Below are 17,599 nucleotides of genomic sequence, written 5' to 3'. Positions count from 1 at the left end.
GTGATGGCTCAAATTGCATGATGAAATGCAATTATTTGTCACATCTGGTTACATGAAACCCAGCATCACTGCTTCCCTGTTGTGGGTTCTTAGCAAAACTGGGTTGACTTTTCCATGTGGAAAGTTGCTAAATGGGTGTTAAATGATGTTTGGATCCATCATGAAGTGCTGTGTGAAATAGAAATAGATTAAAATTGAGTTGTTGTTTTCAGTGATGCAGCCTAGAATTCCAAGGCCAGCTTCAATGCATGTGAAGTACAAACCTAGATTGGCTTTTAAAAACGGGACCTAATAATGTGAATCATGTCAGTGCCCTTTCTTTTCTTTTTTTAATAGAAAAATGGTGCTGGAACTCACCATAAAGTTGTTATAATAAGTGCCACACTTTTAACATTTGTGGAGGTGGGGTGTGTGTGAAAGTGCTGGTACTGTGTACCCTTGAGTACCCCCAGAAAAAAAGGACTGATTACAGTAATCTTAAACATTATAAAAGGATTTCTTGGTCCCAATGATAAAAAAACACACTTTGTGTGTTTGCTCAAATCAACAAGAGGCTAAGCAGGATTTAACTACACACCAACTGGATATCTTAAGAGCTACAGTGTTAATTAGATAAGTAGCAGCCTTCCCTATAGTGGCTTTTTTAAAAAGAGAGAGAGAGACAGAGAAAGAGAAAGGCAGCTATTTAAGAATGATGGCAATTGCTGGTTGCTTCTGATCTCTTGGGCACATGCTTATATAAGTTCAGTTTGAGTGAGCTTATCTTTATTGTGTAAATAGTATTTCTTAAGTCTGGGGACATGCCATGTGCTAGCATTCGTCTTAATGTTAACACTCAAATGATAGTTGGTGGCTTGTACACTTCTGTTGCAGTCTGCTACTGTCGGAGATGGGCAAAGCTACCTTGTGGCTCAAAAACAAGCCATTTTCATGCAAAATATATTTTTAAATGTATTGGCTGACTTCCCTCCCATGCCAAATTTTAATCCATTACTGCTCCCACCCTCTGATATCCAAAAAAGAAGACGACTTTCCTGGACACAGGAAATATTCACAACCAAGTACTGAGGGGCCTTGCAAGCCTCCATAATTTCTTCCTATTGGTGGCTACCATTTGTGCAGACAGTACAGATTGTTTGTGCAGACAGTAGTGAAAGCCTTTGGCAGCCAGGAAAGCATGCATGTCTTCATAGATTCCGACTGTCAAAGACTCTGATTGTACTGCCATGAGAGGTCACTGCTGGCTGCATGAATCTTTTGACAGGCAGACATGAACAGTCTAGGACAATCCTTGCCCGGCTAGCAAAGGCTTGCTACAAAGGTTTCCACAGCCTCCACAGTTCAGATGATTCACATGAATGGCTAAGGAAGCGCCTTGACCTCAGGCTTCAAGAAATCTTGAGCATGCAGCACCTTCCAGGACTTCACCAGCAATTCTACTTCTTAATAGTAGTAGAACATACAGTAGCTATTTCATCAGCTGGTAGTGTTATTAGTGCACTTTCTCTTGCTTGATTTGTTAGGTTTCTGGCCAGGGGATGTTGCCTCCTGTTTCTCTTCTTGAGGCAAAACAAAAAGTGCCACCACCTATCTTCTCCTGCTGCTGCCAGCGCTTCACCACATCTCATTTTATTTTTCCTTCTAAAATGAATCTTCCCTTCATAGAGAAAGGTGTAGGATAAGAGTGCACAACATCTTTCCTCTTGATGTTGTTGGACATGCTGACTGAGGCGGATGGGAGCTGGAATCCAGCAACACCTGGAGGACATCACACTACCTAGCCCTACTATGGGAAATAATAACAAGTATGGACTCAGCCTAAATAATGCTGCTAGTTGTTCATAAGCTGGTTATTGAGAGACTTTCAGGAGTTATAATGCAGCTGGGAAAATTAAGAGATGGGCTGAGGAAGGGTTTGCAAAGAGTGTATAAAGAGACTGACTGAGCTTTTCTTCAGTTGGGATGCATGCTTCTCTGAGCTTTTGCGTTCTCTCTCTCTCTTATTTTGGCTCAGGGACTGCACCGCTTCATTATCCACAGAGAAGGAGCATTTGTCAGTTAAACATTTGCAAAGGGTTCCAAAGGGCCAGTCAGCTGTGTTGGGACAATCCCATTGAGAACGTACACTTTGAGTGGAAATGAGAGTCCTAAGCGGAAATAACTTTAACTGTCACATGCCAGCTGGGTATGCCTAAAGGAAGTGAACTGGCTTTGCTCCTGCCAGCCAAGATACTGGCCAGCTTGCCTATGCCAGCAGATGAGTTTGCATTGACAAGTAAGCAACACTTGCTCACTGCCCAGCAGTAGATGGCTCTAGAGCAAAAGAAGAGTCAAAGGCAGCAGCAATTCAAGCAAGGAAGTAATTAGGTGGAGCGCAGAGTGAACAAATGGAATAGAAAGAAAATGACTTGTCCAGAGCTGTTAATAACTAGTAAGAATGCCGCTGTAGGTGCATGTGTAACGTTTACTGCATAACACCAGGAAGTTAGAGGTCATAATGGAATATTAAATGACATTTAATTATGGGACTGCAGCTCAATAACAGCCCGGAAGGCAAGAGGGGGGTATTATGAGCAGATAGTCTAAAAGAAGCAGTGTAATGGAATCTTAAATTTTAAAACTGCTTTAAATTTCCCTTCAATAGATTCTAGCCAGCAGTCACAATAAAATTAAAGTAGAAGGCTCCCATATCTGTATTTAAATGGGATTAAAACTGAACAAATGACTTTTCTACAGGAATGAGCCTGGCAGATGTAGTGAAGCAAATGTGTATTAATAGCAGTATAGTCTTAGAAAGTGCTGTTGCGGTAGTGTTGACCTATCAGTGTCCGCTAAAGGCAGAAGGATCATCTAGAGAGCCCTAGTGAGAGAGCAGAGCATTGCAGGATAATTCTTAGGAATTAACATTTGCCAGGCCTTTTCCTGAGACATAATGTAGCAGCTATAATGAAGTCTGTTGAGGCAGCATATGATAATACTTTGCATTACCTTTCAAATGTATATTTCAAGTATATCTTTTTTTATTTAAAAAATGTGTTCAAGGGAGCTTAATGTAATCTCAGTAATCCTTTGGTGGCCTTGGAAGATAGGCCAGTTTTATGCCCCTGTTTTAGAAGGTAAGCTGACCTGACAGAATAGTGGCTTGTCTAAGGGTATGCGGTAAATTTGTGGCTCAGGTAGGATTTGATCACATTCTTAGCCACTGTCTCATACTCACATGCTAGAACCCAGTCATGTAGCCGTGCATATAATACCTGTGTGTTAGGACTTTGCCTTGGGATCTGAGTAATCTACATCCAGCCCATCTTATAGCCAGCCTCTAGGAACTGAACCCATGCTCCTGAACCAGGTACATTATTTCTGTACGTTGGTTCAGTGTTGAGGTTTCCCCAACTTATCCCTGGTCACTTGGATTCAGACTATTCCACTGATGGTTTAGGAATAGTGAGGGTTGTGGGTTGGACTTGGACTGGGGAGACCTGCAGTTCAATCTCTGCTCATCCACAAAGCTCTTTGGGTTGCATATCACTGGGTGGAATCCATCTGTTGCTCATGTGCTCACAGAAGAGCTCTTGATTTAGCAGAGGTGTGTCCACCAGCAAAAGAGGAAAGCAGGCAATTCCCATCCCCCTGCTACCTGCAGGCAAAAGTACCCTCTGAAAATCTGTTCCAGATTGTTGGGGGGCCCTCCAGAACAGGGTGGAAAGTGATATGGAAGTCTACTTGAGGACAGTGGAATCAACAGAAATCCCCTCACCCTTTTCATTAGCTGATGCCTTGATCCAAAGCTCTTCTTTCATGCAAGGGCACTAGTTGGATTTCACCACCTCTCACCCTTACATTAAAGGATGAAATGAGAACATCTCATTTATGCCAGCTTGAACTCAGCTGGGGGCAAGGTGGAGGTAAAATGTAGCAACTGAATAAGGCACTATGATGAATCTACAGGAATAGCTTGGCCTCAGTAATCCATGCTCTGATAACCTTTCATTTTCATTCCTGCTATACATACTATGCAGGGCTGCCCTTGAAGACCACTTGGAAATTGCGGCTGGGGCGAAATGTAGTGGTTCATCTCTTGAGCAGAGTCTCCAGTCAGAATAATCTTTCTCCAGTTCTAAAATATTTGCAGTTGTTTCCAATCCATTTCCACTCTGAATTCAAAGTTTTACAAATGGCATAAAAAGCCCTGGATTACTTGCATGAGGGAACTCCTCTTCCTGTATGTGGCAGTCCAGGGAGTTCAGATCCTCTATGGAGGCTCTCCTTAATGTCCTAACCTTGGGAATTACATGTAGGCAATCCTTTCCCCTGGCAGCATCCCTGCTCTGGAATGCCTTCCCATCCACTGTTTAACCTGTCTGTTTGTTTGGAGCTTTGGCCTGCTTAATGTGAAACTGTTCACGTCCTGTTTTTATTGTGCTTTGCTGTGACTTTAAATGAGATTACTTTGTCTTATTAAATATCATTGTTGCCTGCCCAGAGAATGTTTGGATGTAGAGCAGGAGATCAATGAAACTAAGTACAGTACGTAGATAGATATCTAGTTGTTCTATGAGATGCAGTGACATTGCTCTTCATGCACTTAAAGAATTGCTGTAGTTTAAGGGACAGGATCCTTTCAGAACAAACCTTGGTTACAGCTTAGTGTGCTGCAGCAGGAAACTTCATGTCCAGGAGCCCACATGTTCGCGTGATTTTGCTCAATCAAATAGTGGCTTTGTATCATCCCTTTGTGCGCAAGTGGAAGGATTTTCCACTAATGCACAGGGGGGTAAGGTGCTGGATCTGCCCTGAGCACCTATGCTCAGGAATTGGCAAAACAAGAACTCAGAATTCTGATTCTGGTAGTGCTTAGCCTTTGGAAATATTTCCCATATCTTAGTTTATGTGAAACAGCATATGTTTCATTTTTAAAGTGTCTGAGGGCCATAGAATGGGATCACACTTGGTGACAGCTGATCTGCTTTTCCTTCCTGTGTTAGATTGCCTATGCTGCAGTGGACTGTGCCAAAGAACAGAATCACGACCTGTGTAAGCAGGAAGGTGTGGATGGTTACCCAACCTTTAACTACTACAACTATGGAAAATTTATAGAAAAATATAATGGAGACAGAGGGGTAAGTACATGGTGCTGCTCTAAAAGATGTACTGGTGTGGGGAGGGAGTATCTTTTTTAAGTGGTTTCATCAGCAAACAGTAAAATCACCAGCAGCAACAACAGGGACACAATACAGAGCCAGTTATTTTGCCAATGAGTTTAATGCTTCCATTATGAATTCCTCATGACTGTGTCACCTTATTCCACACATAATGCATGCATTTAGCATCTGGAATTAACTCAGTAGAAAATTTTGGAGGCTTTTATTTTGAGTCTTATAATTTATTAAAAATTTAGCACTAATGAAAATGCAAAAATTGAACGCCTGCCAATTCCACATCAACTCCTAGCCAATGTAGTGCAGAAGCTGTTCCAATGGGCTCTCCATATTCATTAGGAATCTAAGCCTTTGGTTGCCCTGTACACATTTGGAAATTCACTACACACAGCCAAATGATAATAGATTGTTTGTTGGTTTTGTTTTGTGACCAAAACCCACATTTTCTGGGCAGTTTGCACTTGTCACCTTTAGCTTGTGACCTTGATGTCTCCTTACATTTCAGGTTTTGCAGAGATAGATTATTAGCAGTTCACTTATATCTTGAAATGGAGGAGACAAAAGTTTAGCAGCTACTCGAGAATGCTCAGTTTAAAGTTCCATAGCTAGGTTGTTAATAATTGCCTGGAGAAGATCGGGACTGTCAGGGAACTGACATCGGAGCCAGAAGTGGAGGCAAGGCTCCCAAGCGATGCCGGAGAAGGGCCCAGCAGGGAGAGAGGGAACTCATCAGCTGGGGAAGGAAATCAGCGTAACACCAGGAATAAAGGGGGGCGGATGGGGGAATCGGAGAGGGGGCTCCAGGACTCTTCGCCGGAGACCAGCGGGGAGAGCACAGGTCCTCCGCTACCCACACCCACCCTGTGCAGAAGACTTCCGCGCAGGGAAAGTAGGCGTAGACTTGGCGTCAAAGAACTTCTTTGCTGGAAGAAGTTCAAGAAACGCCCACTGATGGATTCTGCTAGCGACTGAAACAGCCACGAAGTGAAGGGCTGTCCAGCCAGGAAAAGGTTTAACCAGGCAACCTAGCCAGGAGTGGCGGCAACTTACGCACGAGCAACCCCATATAACCATTACAGGGACCTAATGTGAAAGATTGTTTTGTATATTAATATGGCCAGTAACCATTGTTGAGAAACATTTGACTGCAATATTATTGCTGCTGGTACAAAAAAATCTGTAGATATATAGAAAGAGAGGATTTGTGGTACGATCCTGTGGGTCTTCAATGAGCCTTTCTGCAGGTTTTTCATGTGGGAATTCTGTCAGGATAACACCTCCACAATTTGATCCTTAATGAACTAAGCTATACTGTAAACTTTGTCATGGATCAAGTGTTGTGCTTTGCTTTTAGAATGAAGCTTTATCCGCCTAAATATAAATAACAGGGAATTGAGTTTAAGCCACAACATCTCTTTGGCTTTATAAATGCGCTTACAAAAGTAAAGGGATTTATGAAAACCAACAGAACTTGTTTGTTTGGCTAAGGAAGAAAAAAACAAGTGCACACTTGCTCTTTCAAAATCACACTTTGGGGGTGGAGAATCTGGCTAGTTGTCCTAGCGTTCAATTATCCTTTTCGTTTCTTAACATCTGAGTTAGCACAGAGTGCCTCTCCAACTTCATTCTCTCAGTTACTAGCAGAGGGCTGCCTCCCTCTACCCAGCTGGAACCTATGTGCTCAGAGGAGACTGTAACTGCCAAGTGCTTACTGGGAAATTGGAGATTTTGTTAAATCCTTTCGTTAGTTTAAAAATATTTCCATTTGTGGCGATGAGCAACTTGCCCTCCCCCCAATCCCTTTCCTCCTAGGCCAACATTTCAGCTTATGTTAGGTAGTGTTATCCCTGTTGAGAGTAACTCTAGCAGTGCATCTTTAGTACAGCAGCAAACTGCTAATTTACTGTCATTGTACTCATATGTTGCAAGGCTGTATTTATTACATTGCAAATAAGGATACAATCTCTTACTAGCTCTCATTAAAAAAAAGGAGTCTGGGCTTCTCATATGCAGTGAAAGAGAACGTTCCCTGTGAAGTCTCAGTGGGACTCATGGCACTTACTTTGGCTCATCTGTCTTACAGGGCTCCAAAGAGGTATCGTGCTTTAGGCACAGGGCATGTCTAGTAGAATATTTATCTGGGGTCTTTCAACCATTGAGAATAGATTTAAGATAGATGTAGGAGGAAGGGGGAATCGCAGAAAATTACATTCCTGGTTGTTTTGCTGATGAATTCCTTCTCTCAGTCACCACTAGATACCACCCCCAGTCTTTGAACCACAGGCCCCATATCGTACAGCAGTATTAACGGTCCCTTCAGTTTTAAAAGTAATAATTGACCATGTGATGGTGGCTGCTGTTCAATAAATCCATGCACCTAAACTTCTTTGGATCCCACACTGCTTCTACACTGCAGTGAGCCTGGAGAAAGGCAGATAACAGACCAATGCAATGTTGCTGTGTTGAAAACAGGACCTGCTAAACACATCTTGAAGTGGAGCACTAAAAAAGAGCGGGGGAGCTTATTTTAATTGTAGTTATATATCCTTTTCAACAGTTACTTGGGTATTGGACATTTTGTTAGAAATGGAGAAAGAAACATCACACACAGCTTCACTGGGCTGGATAATGTGTTTCGGATAACACTTGTAATAGCAGGTACATTGCTAATCAAAAGCTAGTTCTTTGGGGTGTTTACTAGGATCTCAAATTTCGCAACTAGTGGTGCGGAACATTCTGAATTAAAATTGACAGATGCAGCCGACAGAATAGCAGTGGTTCCATTCCCTCTGCATCATGTGTCCAAATAGATCAGATGAGTTGTCAGGTCTAATCTAAAGCCCTTGGAAATTAATGGAAAAGCTTACAGACTTCTGTGGTAGTTTGGCTCAAACTCTCACTGTTTTGGGAGCATGACCTCATTATTTTGATCACTTACAAAGAGACAATATGCTGCAGATTAAAGGCATAGTTCTTTGCTGCAGAATTCTCACAGACATGGCAGAATAACAGCAGAACTCCCCTGCCCTGCAAATTTCATGTTCACTTTTAGTAATGACTTGTTTCAGAATGTGGTTACACCTTTCAAGTATTTTCACATTGGGGAGCCTTCACAAGGCGGTTTAATCATCTGATGAGTTTAGCTGGAAGCTTTTCCTTATAGTGATTATTCCATCTCAAAAATGGCTCAGCAGCAGAGGAAGCTTTTAAGAAGGGACAGAGATAATGAAGGACATATGACCAGGTGTGGGCAGTGTGGGGACTGAACTGTGAGATTACCACTCTGAGGAAGGAAGATTATACAGTTTCTAGTGGTGGAGGCCAGGAGGCTTTTGAAAATAGTGATCCAAAACCAGGAGCGGGTGTTGGCAGACTGGAATTGGGGAAAGTTGTGTGGCAAGAGTGAGCCAGGGGAGAGGAAGGCAGCAGCAGCAGTGCGCAACGTGCATCCTTCACATAGCTGTGTCCACTTAGGTTCTGGAAGAGTGATGAAGTACCGGTACTTAACTCCCACTCTGACCCCATCCATCCATTCAGAGCAACCATGATGCTGTAGAGTGTTGCTTTTACTTAAGGGAAGTGTTCAGTTTGTGACCAAATGGTCACTTGTCATATAAATACAAGGACCTGCCTTACCTGCTCCTTTTACCTCTGCCTGCACTACTGCATGTCTATTTGCCTGTAGAAGACGCACTGGAGTCCTGTGTTCCAGTTTCACTATGCAACCAATGCCTTTCTTTCCTCTCACATTCCAGGAGTCTGGATTCTCAACTTTCATGCGGACGCTCAGAGAACGGGACCATGAAAAGATAGGGAAGAGGAAAGATGAGTTGTAATTTCTGCCTCACACGATGATTTCCACTGCACTGTGAATGGTCTCAGGGCCACTGGTACAATGCCTGGGATTCCACATCTTTTTAAAAAGAGAGACTTTGGTTTTTTTTACAAACAGCCATTTGCCATTTTGTACAATTTTGAAATAAAGTGAGATCATTTGATTTTTAAAAGGAAAAAAATAAATGACATCATTGTTGCCATATTCTGTTATGGAAAACGAAAAGAAGAGCGTTTTCTCTTCATTTGATGCACCTATGCCCATTTGATACTCCTATGCAATCTTTTTTGTAATCTGTAGGTTTGATAGTGATTTCCCCTGACAAGGTGATTTCTGCATTTTTTTTAATTTTTGAAGAATATTATATGTGAAATGGCTTTTAAAAATTGGAGGGAGAGGATGAAAGGAAGGTGCAATGGATCCATCAGGAGCAAGTTCCATGGAAACTGACAGAGCTTTGAGGTCCCAGTGGACTCTGCCCCAAGCCTCTTCAGGTGCAGTTGTGTGCACAGCACTTATTTCAGGAACCAGGTGTGATTAAGTGCACTTTCAGTCCTTATAGTCCACGTACTAAGCAGACATCAGCCTGCACTGCTCACTCCCGCTCTGCATGGCTAATGGGACATCTGCCAGAACAGGGTAGTGTGTGGAGTCTGCATGACAGATCTGCCACAATTATCACGCAAGCATCTTTTGTAAGTGGGGCCTTTTCCAGGAACAGTGTGTGTGCATTTCTAGTTGTGCTCAACAGTGCCAAACTAGTAGGATGACTAGTTGTGACTGGGACATGCTCTTGCGGTCTTGCTAGGTTACACTTCCTTCCTAGAGAGATTGGGGGGGCGCAATTTTTAAGGTGCTCAGGGATAATAGGGAAATAATGAAGAAGCATTGATTGGCCATTTCAGATCTTAATTGACTGTAGTGGTGGTTTTTGTTTTGTTTTTGTTTTTTTAATCTGCCGTACTGTTTACATATCTTTATAGAATGTGTGGGTTATTTCAAACAAATGTCTCTGCATTCGGCACATATCAAGCACCGAATGTCTCTCAGTGTATGTGTTTGCTCTCACGTTGTCCAATGCTCCTGTAAGCATAGGAGTGGTGTAGTGCAGGTATAAATAAGGTTCTACTTAATTTATGATCTGACCATAGGAACTGCGTATTTGCTAAGCATTCCATTTGACTGTTGACAGAGGCACTGATATTTTTGATATGAAGAAACATCATGCAACAATACTTGTTTACGTTCCAAAGGCTTGTCTATGTGAGTTAACTACAAAAGGAAAGTATAATTTTTTTAGAATTCTATAGAAGCAAGTTGTGCTTTAAAAAAAAAATTGTTTAGCCCCTTGTCAGTGATGTAAGAAAATAACAGCATTACTAGAACTAGCTTTTAAAAGTCCGTAATTATGTGCAGATTCTGTGAGGTGAGGGTGATCTGGACATTGTGTCTCCATGGGATTTATTATATTTTTTGTGATTTCCAATTTGATCAAAAAGAATAAAAGATTGAAAATATGCTCTAATTGCTGCCTTTATTCAACATTTTGTAGGCCAGATTGCCTGAAGCTGCTGTGCTGGTGACTAAAAACCATTTCTGCTAACCGTTCTCGCTAGCCACACCGGAAAGGTCAAGCATCTCCAGTCTCCGCTTCCATGTTTTCAAAGTCCCTGTGGGGAAAAAACAAAAGTCTCCTTGCCACTGTCTTGCCTAATTGTTAAGGCAAGTTACAAGTAACAAAAGAGTCTTCGTAACGCTGTTTCTCTTGACTCCTCTGCTCCATCTGGTGGAAGATGCAGATAAATTCGGGAAATCTGTAATGAAATAAAACCCACAGCCTCTCTACCTGGGCTACTTCTTGCCAGTACATAGATCTCAAAGGAGATAAATTTTTCCTTACTTCACTCCCATCAATTTGGGGTGTCCGTTAGCAATGAAAGTTGGATCTAGCAACTAACAAACTTGCTGGAATACTTATAGGATGTATGCATAGAAAAGGGGCAGTAGTGGTACAGATATGACCCACATACACTGTCACTTTTGAATATAGTATGCGTAAAACGGCATGTATGAATCCGAGAATGTCACTGGAGTATTCTCAGTGGAGAAACAATCTCTACTCACTGTCTGCTTGATCTTGCTTCTTTTCACTCTTGTTCGGGCTCCACGTTTTATCTGCTGTGGGTTCTCACTTTTTAACAAGCTACCAGCGGCCTGGTTTTCCTCTTATGTATTCATTTGAATGCTAGCAAGCAGGGAGGTCTGCATTGATGACCTGCTGTAAAGCCCAGTTGTCATTCAGGTGATCTACAGCTGGGAGGGGAAGTGTGTGTGGGGGGGTCATCCTTCCCACCTGGACATTTAGCAAAGTTATGTGTTTAAGTGCCGCTGACATGAAGAACATCAGAGCCCTGCTGTATCAGGGCCCAAGCCCATGAGCACAGAGTCCTGTTCTTACAGTAGCCAACCAGATGCCTACAGTAAGCCTGCAAGCAGGACCTGAGGGCAACAGCATCATCCCCATGTGTGATTCCCAGCAAATAGTATTTGAAAGCATCCTACCGCCCAACAGTGGAGCTGCAACATTCCCATCATGGTTCCTTGAATATATTCAATTAAACTCAATGGGAATAATGTTTAATTTTAGTTTGATTGTACCCCCCCCTCTCTGTGTGTGTGTGTGTGTGGTGCTTTGCCAGACTTATTAAATCATATGTGATTTTCTCCTGGCCTTCGCTCTGTTAGTGAAACACTAACTCTCAAAACAGTGTGCTTTTGTGCTGCCGAGGGAGACTGTGGGAGGAGACCTCACAGGAGTTCCCACTCCGCTTTTCATTCTCAATGCACTTCCTGCTTTTTCTCTGGCCCAATTATTGCTTCTATGTATTTGGCACTCATTAATCTGCTGGAGCCCCTGCTATGTAATCAGTGAATGATGATAGGGTGATTTGCCTTGTGTGGTAGTAAGCTTGTTAACCATAACATAAATCTAAGCAATGGTTCCATGCCAAACAGGTTCTTTTATTAGACTCCGCATGAACTTTCCTATTAGCCAGACAATTAGCTGTCTGGAAAATGAATGGTGTTTCTCCCCCCACCCTTCTTTTCTCTATAGAACCTGTCCTTACCACTTAGTACTATCTTCATTTTTCCTTTCTGTTGTTCTTAGGCTGATGTAGTTGTGAGTAGAGATGGACAGATCATTATTTCCAGTCTGGGACAGTTTCACACGTGTTCATTCCTATGTCCGTAAGTCCATTCAGACATGTTTCCACACAATATTTCCATTTTTAAACCACATGAAAAATCTGCATTTTATGTAAAGTATGTATCCAAAAATAACTCCTTTAACCTAAAATGCACATTTTAAAATGTATTTTTGTACTTTTCCCAACTGAGAACTGCAATGCAAAAATCAGGGAAAGCTGAAACATAAATCTGTTCTGATCCATATATTAGTTTGGGAAGTGCTGTTAGGATTGTTTGATTTAAAATGGGGACTGAACAAAATGCTCAATGATCCCTACTTGTGGTATTTAAGTTTCAAGGGAGTTCCACTTCTGTGGTATAGCAGCAACAAATCCTTCTCTTTGTGGCTTGATGATATTGGCACATAGGAGCCATAAAGTAGGACTGACAGCTGGTCAACATTTCATTGGCTGAGTGAGCATTTAATCCTCCTTGCCAATTGCCAGAATGGAAGGCAGAAAATAACTATGGTTGAATCAAGATGTGTTCACCTACAAATGGAATGGTTCCTTCCATTTGCACAAATGACTGAGATACAGTGGAGGCCTCCACCACAAATGGGATGGAGGTAACTTCCCCCAGTATTATCTGTTTTTTATTTGTTGGTTTCTTTATTAAATTTCTATTCTGCACTCCCAAAAGAGTCCCCATGTCACCTCCCACATGGAGGGTCCCCCAGTCACCCACAGCAGCTTTCCTGGGGGTTTACAAACAGGAGGAATCTGCATAATTCACCTTCCTCCCCTTCAGCATGTGGGCATGAGCACAACTCTGTTCATGGTTGGTCTGGATCAAACTGAAGAAGCCCAGTGGTTTCATTGTAGTCCCTTCCTTCCTTGAAACAAATATGACACTTTTGTAGGAAATATTCTGCATATACATGAAGACATACTCCTTAAAATGAATTTCTTTGGGCAGTTTAGGGGGGAAGCTTCCTACAAATCTGACAGAAGACAAAAGGCACATAGTCCTTTAAAGAAGAAAAAAAAGTTCCCTTTAGGAAAAACTTGGGCATGTGTTGAGAGGCAGTCGGATGGAAGTACCAGGAGATAGATAGATTATAGATAGGTAGGTAGGTAGGTAGGTATTTAAGGAGCAAGCACTGGAAATTGTTTTATATGAAAGGATACAAATACAGTCCAGGCAAGAAGCTCATCATATGATGCTGGATCAGTCCATCTTCATCAGTCTAATTTACCTGATATGGTTCTTGGTAGTCTATGCTGAAAGAAGCAAAGTATGGATACATGGGTTATGTAACTCTACCCCTGTGAAATACAGTGGTACCTCGGGTTAAGTACTTAATACGTTCCTTAACCTGTTCTTAACCTGAAGCACCACTTTAGCTAATGGGGCCTCCCACTGCTGCTGCACCACTGGAGCACGATTTCTGTTCTCTTCCTGAAGCAAAGTTCTTAACCTGAGGTACTATTTCTGGGTTAGCGGAGTCTGTAACCTGAAGCGTATGTAACCTGAAGGGTATGTAACCCGAGGTACCAATGTACTAATTTGCATTTAATTTCTTTTTAAAGTTACTTCCCAAGTTTTTAATAAAGAGTAGAGCAGATTAAACTTTGTAAGCCAAACTCTCTTCACTTAGGTTCCCCCCCCTCCACCACCCCAAACTTGGTGGATTTCACATCGGATTTTGGCCTAGCCTTTCCTAATTAAACAGCTAAGGAGTTCAAGTTGATGCACAGTGGTTTGTAGTGCCTAAAGCTTTTGCAGGCCATTAGAGTTTAATTGTTCATCTCGTTTAAAATCATCTCACTCAAAAGACATCTTGGCTGAGAATGAAATGGGTCATGAAACTATAAATAGGAGGTAAATTATATTTGCACGTTAACTGAAACAGGGGAAGGAAGGGAGATCTTCCAAGGCCAATAGACTCCATTACAATATCCCAATGGGAAAATTGGATTCCACAATTTTCATGTCATTGTGGAGTAACCAGTTGAAAAGAATTACTTATCTAAAGCACAGTGAGCAATTGTCCTAGACATGCACTAAAGCCTGTGATTCGGAGCAATCCCAAGAGATGAAGTCACCATTGGCAAGTTCCAACTTATTTTTTTTTTAATAAATGTCTGCAGTTCTCAGCAATTAATACAAATATAGACACAGCCAATGGCACTGGAATCCACAGACGATGTCTGTTTATTGTAGACAAAAAGAGGGGTTGGTGGAGGTGGGAAAAAGCTACAATCGAAGCTTCAGTTTAGGACTAATTGTACTTTTGTTCTTCCTGTGCTGATCAAAGCCAAAGTCCTTCCTATTTCAAATGTAAACACTGTTGGTGAGCTGATTTCTTAAAAGCAGAGATCAGGGCAACTATTATATTTCACAGGCTAGTTTAAAACAAAAGATCTGGCCTGGATACCGGGGCTGTGTTTGTTCAAGAGAATAAAATGTGCACTTTGAAAGGACATTGAGTTCACTGTACATACATCTAAGCTTTGACATAATTGTCACACTTTGATTTTTTTCCCCATTTAATTTCCCTCTGACCTTTCTTTCTTTGCACCTATATGCCTGCCAACTGAGAAAAACGCTCCATGCAACTGATGATGGGTACTTCAATACAGGAAAGCTTCTGCTGTAACAAATGTATTAGTCTTTTGAGGTAGCGTAAAAATCCTTGTTCTTTTCATGATGGCCTGCCCAATTTGAGGCAGAGTGTCTGCTCTGCATCTGATTTTCCCCACAAGCCACTCCTAAGCATCTGGTGAACTTGTCAGAATAGACTCTGGTCTAGAAAAGCAGGCTGGCTTTCTTAATTCATTCCCACAACCAACAACCCCTTACCTGCTTCTCTGCTCAGAAAATAGGGGGTAGTAGTGAGTGGGAATGGAGTAGTAAAGGATTTAGTTAGAAGTGGTGCATAAGCATAGGAAAAGGACTGACCTTACCCACCACTTCATGATTGATGGGCCCTTAGCTAGTATATGGTATACATAGATGTATGCACATGTACATCCATGCATTAATTTATATAGATAACATCTTAATCGTTTTGCACAACTGTAAAGACAGCATAGCTTTCTCTTCTCAGTATGATATGCAAGGTATTCTGCCAAACCATGGCTGATTTTACAGGATTGGACCTTAGTAGCATTTCCAAATAAAAAATTTCATGAAATATATATTTCACTATCTATATGTAGGTTACTGGCATTCATCTTAATATTCCTTAGACCCAGATCAATGGAAGAGAAAGAAGCCATTATGTGTGCACGTATTTATTAAAATGACATAAGAAACTTGCCAATATGAGTTTTTACATTTCAGTAGCACATAGAGTAATAATTGTGTGTCGCCTTTTAATAATGCAAGGGACAGATACATGTAAGGAACTAGAAAATATCTATACCAACCTCCGAGACATTATGTAAATGTTTCTGAAACATTTTTAAGTCGTGCAAGCCTTTTAACTCTCTCTTAGAAGTTGGGTTTTAAAAGCGCAGGGATTTTGTAGATGCCCAGGACAAGCTACCTTGGGGCAGGTTTTCTGTAATCAAACATCCCAATAGATTAGCTCATACCAAAAAAGGTTGTTTCTGCTATATAGGCCACAACAAGTCCTACAATCATGAGGGTGCAGCAGTTGATTTTAGGTGTCATGAAAGGACAGCCAATTGTTATTTACTTTAATATTATTATTTTACTACCCAGAAGGGGGAGGCACTTGTGGGTTTTGCTGCCACCTTACATAACTGTATTTTCCCACAACACAAACATGGGTGAACATGAAATGTTCAAATATTTGTTCTGGGATAAATAATATCCAAGCTATGAGAAAATTGGCTACTACAGTATAATGCTGGCTCCTCTTCCACCAGGTAGTGGCATACATAGGCATTACAGTGGTACCTCAGGTTACATACGTTTCAGGTTACATACGCTTCAGGTTACAGACTCCGCTAACCCAGAAATAGTGCTTCAGGTTAAGAACTTTGCTTCAGGATAAGAACAGAAATCATGCTCCGGCGGTGCGGCGGCAGCAGTAGGCCCCATTAGCTAAAGTGGTGCTTCAGGTTAAGAACAGTTTCAGGTTAAGAACGGACCTCCGGAACATATTAAGTACTTAACCCGAGGTACCACTGTATTTCACAGGGGTAGAGTTACATAACCCATGTATCCATACTTTGCTTCTTTCAGCATAGACTACCAAGAACCATATCAGGTAAATTAGACTGATGAAGATGGACTGATCCAGCATCATATGATGAGCTTCTTGCCTGGACAAATATTTTAATGTTACTCTCTGGGGTCAAGGTCCAGCACTCTGGCTACTAGATCACATTGATCACATGAGGGTAAACCACTAAATAAACAACGTTCCATAATGTGCTTACTGAATTTACATGGGATAAAATTATCCCTGATCATTTGAGCTGGAATAATTTAATCACATATAAAAGATTTCTCAATGGCAGTTGCTGCTCATTCATGACTGCCCACTGCAAAGGGCTGAGCTACATGGTATCACGCCAAGGGTGTGTTTTGAGATCTGCGTCTGCTGAGGTAATTTGGAAATTGGAAGGAAAACCCTTCTCCATGCCCACTTATTCTCCGCTGAAAACATTTGCTCCACAAACAAGGTAAATTCACAATTTGAATTATTAATTCAGAGCTAGGGTGTGGAGGGGAAAGCTTTAAAAACAACTGTGGGAAAGTATTTGCATGGGAGAATTGGTAGGCAGGAGATGGACTATGTGTTTCTCCTCTACAAGTGTTCTCTGCATTTGTGTTATGAGCAAAATATAGGGCAGGGAACTAACTACATGTTTCTCTTGAAAATTCTACCTCTGTCAGTGAATATTGAAATTTTGGGTGTTCTAATTTTGTGATGCACTAAGAGGCCCAAAATACTAGAACCTACAGATCAGCTCTATCATTAGAGGGATTCAGCCTGTCTATCAGAAACTGTTCAGAGATGTCACAGATGGAAATAAATTACCCTCTGTTGCTTGGGATTATAGACCTCTGTTTGCAAATAAACCAGACTATCATTACACTTTCTCTTGCTTTTCTTCAATTTAACTGTGTACATATTTGGTATGTGGGATGTGGTGCCTTTATACATTTGCTGCTAAATGATCTGTAATAGCTAATCAGATCATCATGCAGAATTGCACATGTTAATGAAGTTGGGGCTCTCACTCGAATGCCTATTACAGTAAAGCTTAATTTATCCACACAATTCTAGTTCAATGTCATATGTATTGGATATACCTCAGAATTTTCTGTGTGCCCTCTCTGCTTCTTCTCTTTATGTGCTCACTCATAATGGAACTCAAGAACATATTTCTACTTCGCTCTCTCTCATCCATCAAATCCCTCCTCAAAACCCACT

General features: G+C 41.5%; 1 protein-coding gene across 6 annotated transcripts in view; it reads left to right on the top strand.

Moving 5' to 3' along the window:
• PDIA5 (protein disulfide isomerase family A member 5) overlaps nt 1–10,519 on the top strand; it is a 144,156-nt gene extending 133,637 nt beyond the window's left edge. For all 6 annotated transcript variants that reach the window (XM_083585542.1, XM_083585541.1, XM_083585540.1 and 3 more), the window contains 2 exons: nt 4,986–5,120; nt 8,915–10,519. In XM_083585542.1, coding sequence (XP_083441668.1) covers nt 4,986–5,120; nt 8,915–8,995 — 216 coding nt within the window. In that variant the 3' untranslated portion in view covers nt 8,996–10,519. The remainder of the gene's footprint in view (nt 1–4,985; nt 5,121–8,914) is intronic.
• Nucleotides 10,520–17,599: the final 7,080 nt, after the last annotated feature.

The sequence above is a fragment of the Podarcis filfolensis genome (assembly GCF_964270895.1).
Source record: "Podarcis filfolensis genome assembly, chromosome: 1".
NCBI lineage: Eukaryota > Metazoa > Chordata > Lepidosauria > Squamata > Lacertidae > Podarcis > Podarcis filfolensis.
The sequence above is the reverse complement of the archived record's forward strand: the minus strand, read 5'-3'. Positions and strand labels throughout refer to the sequence as shown.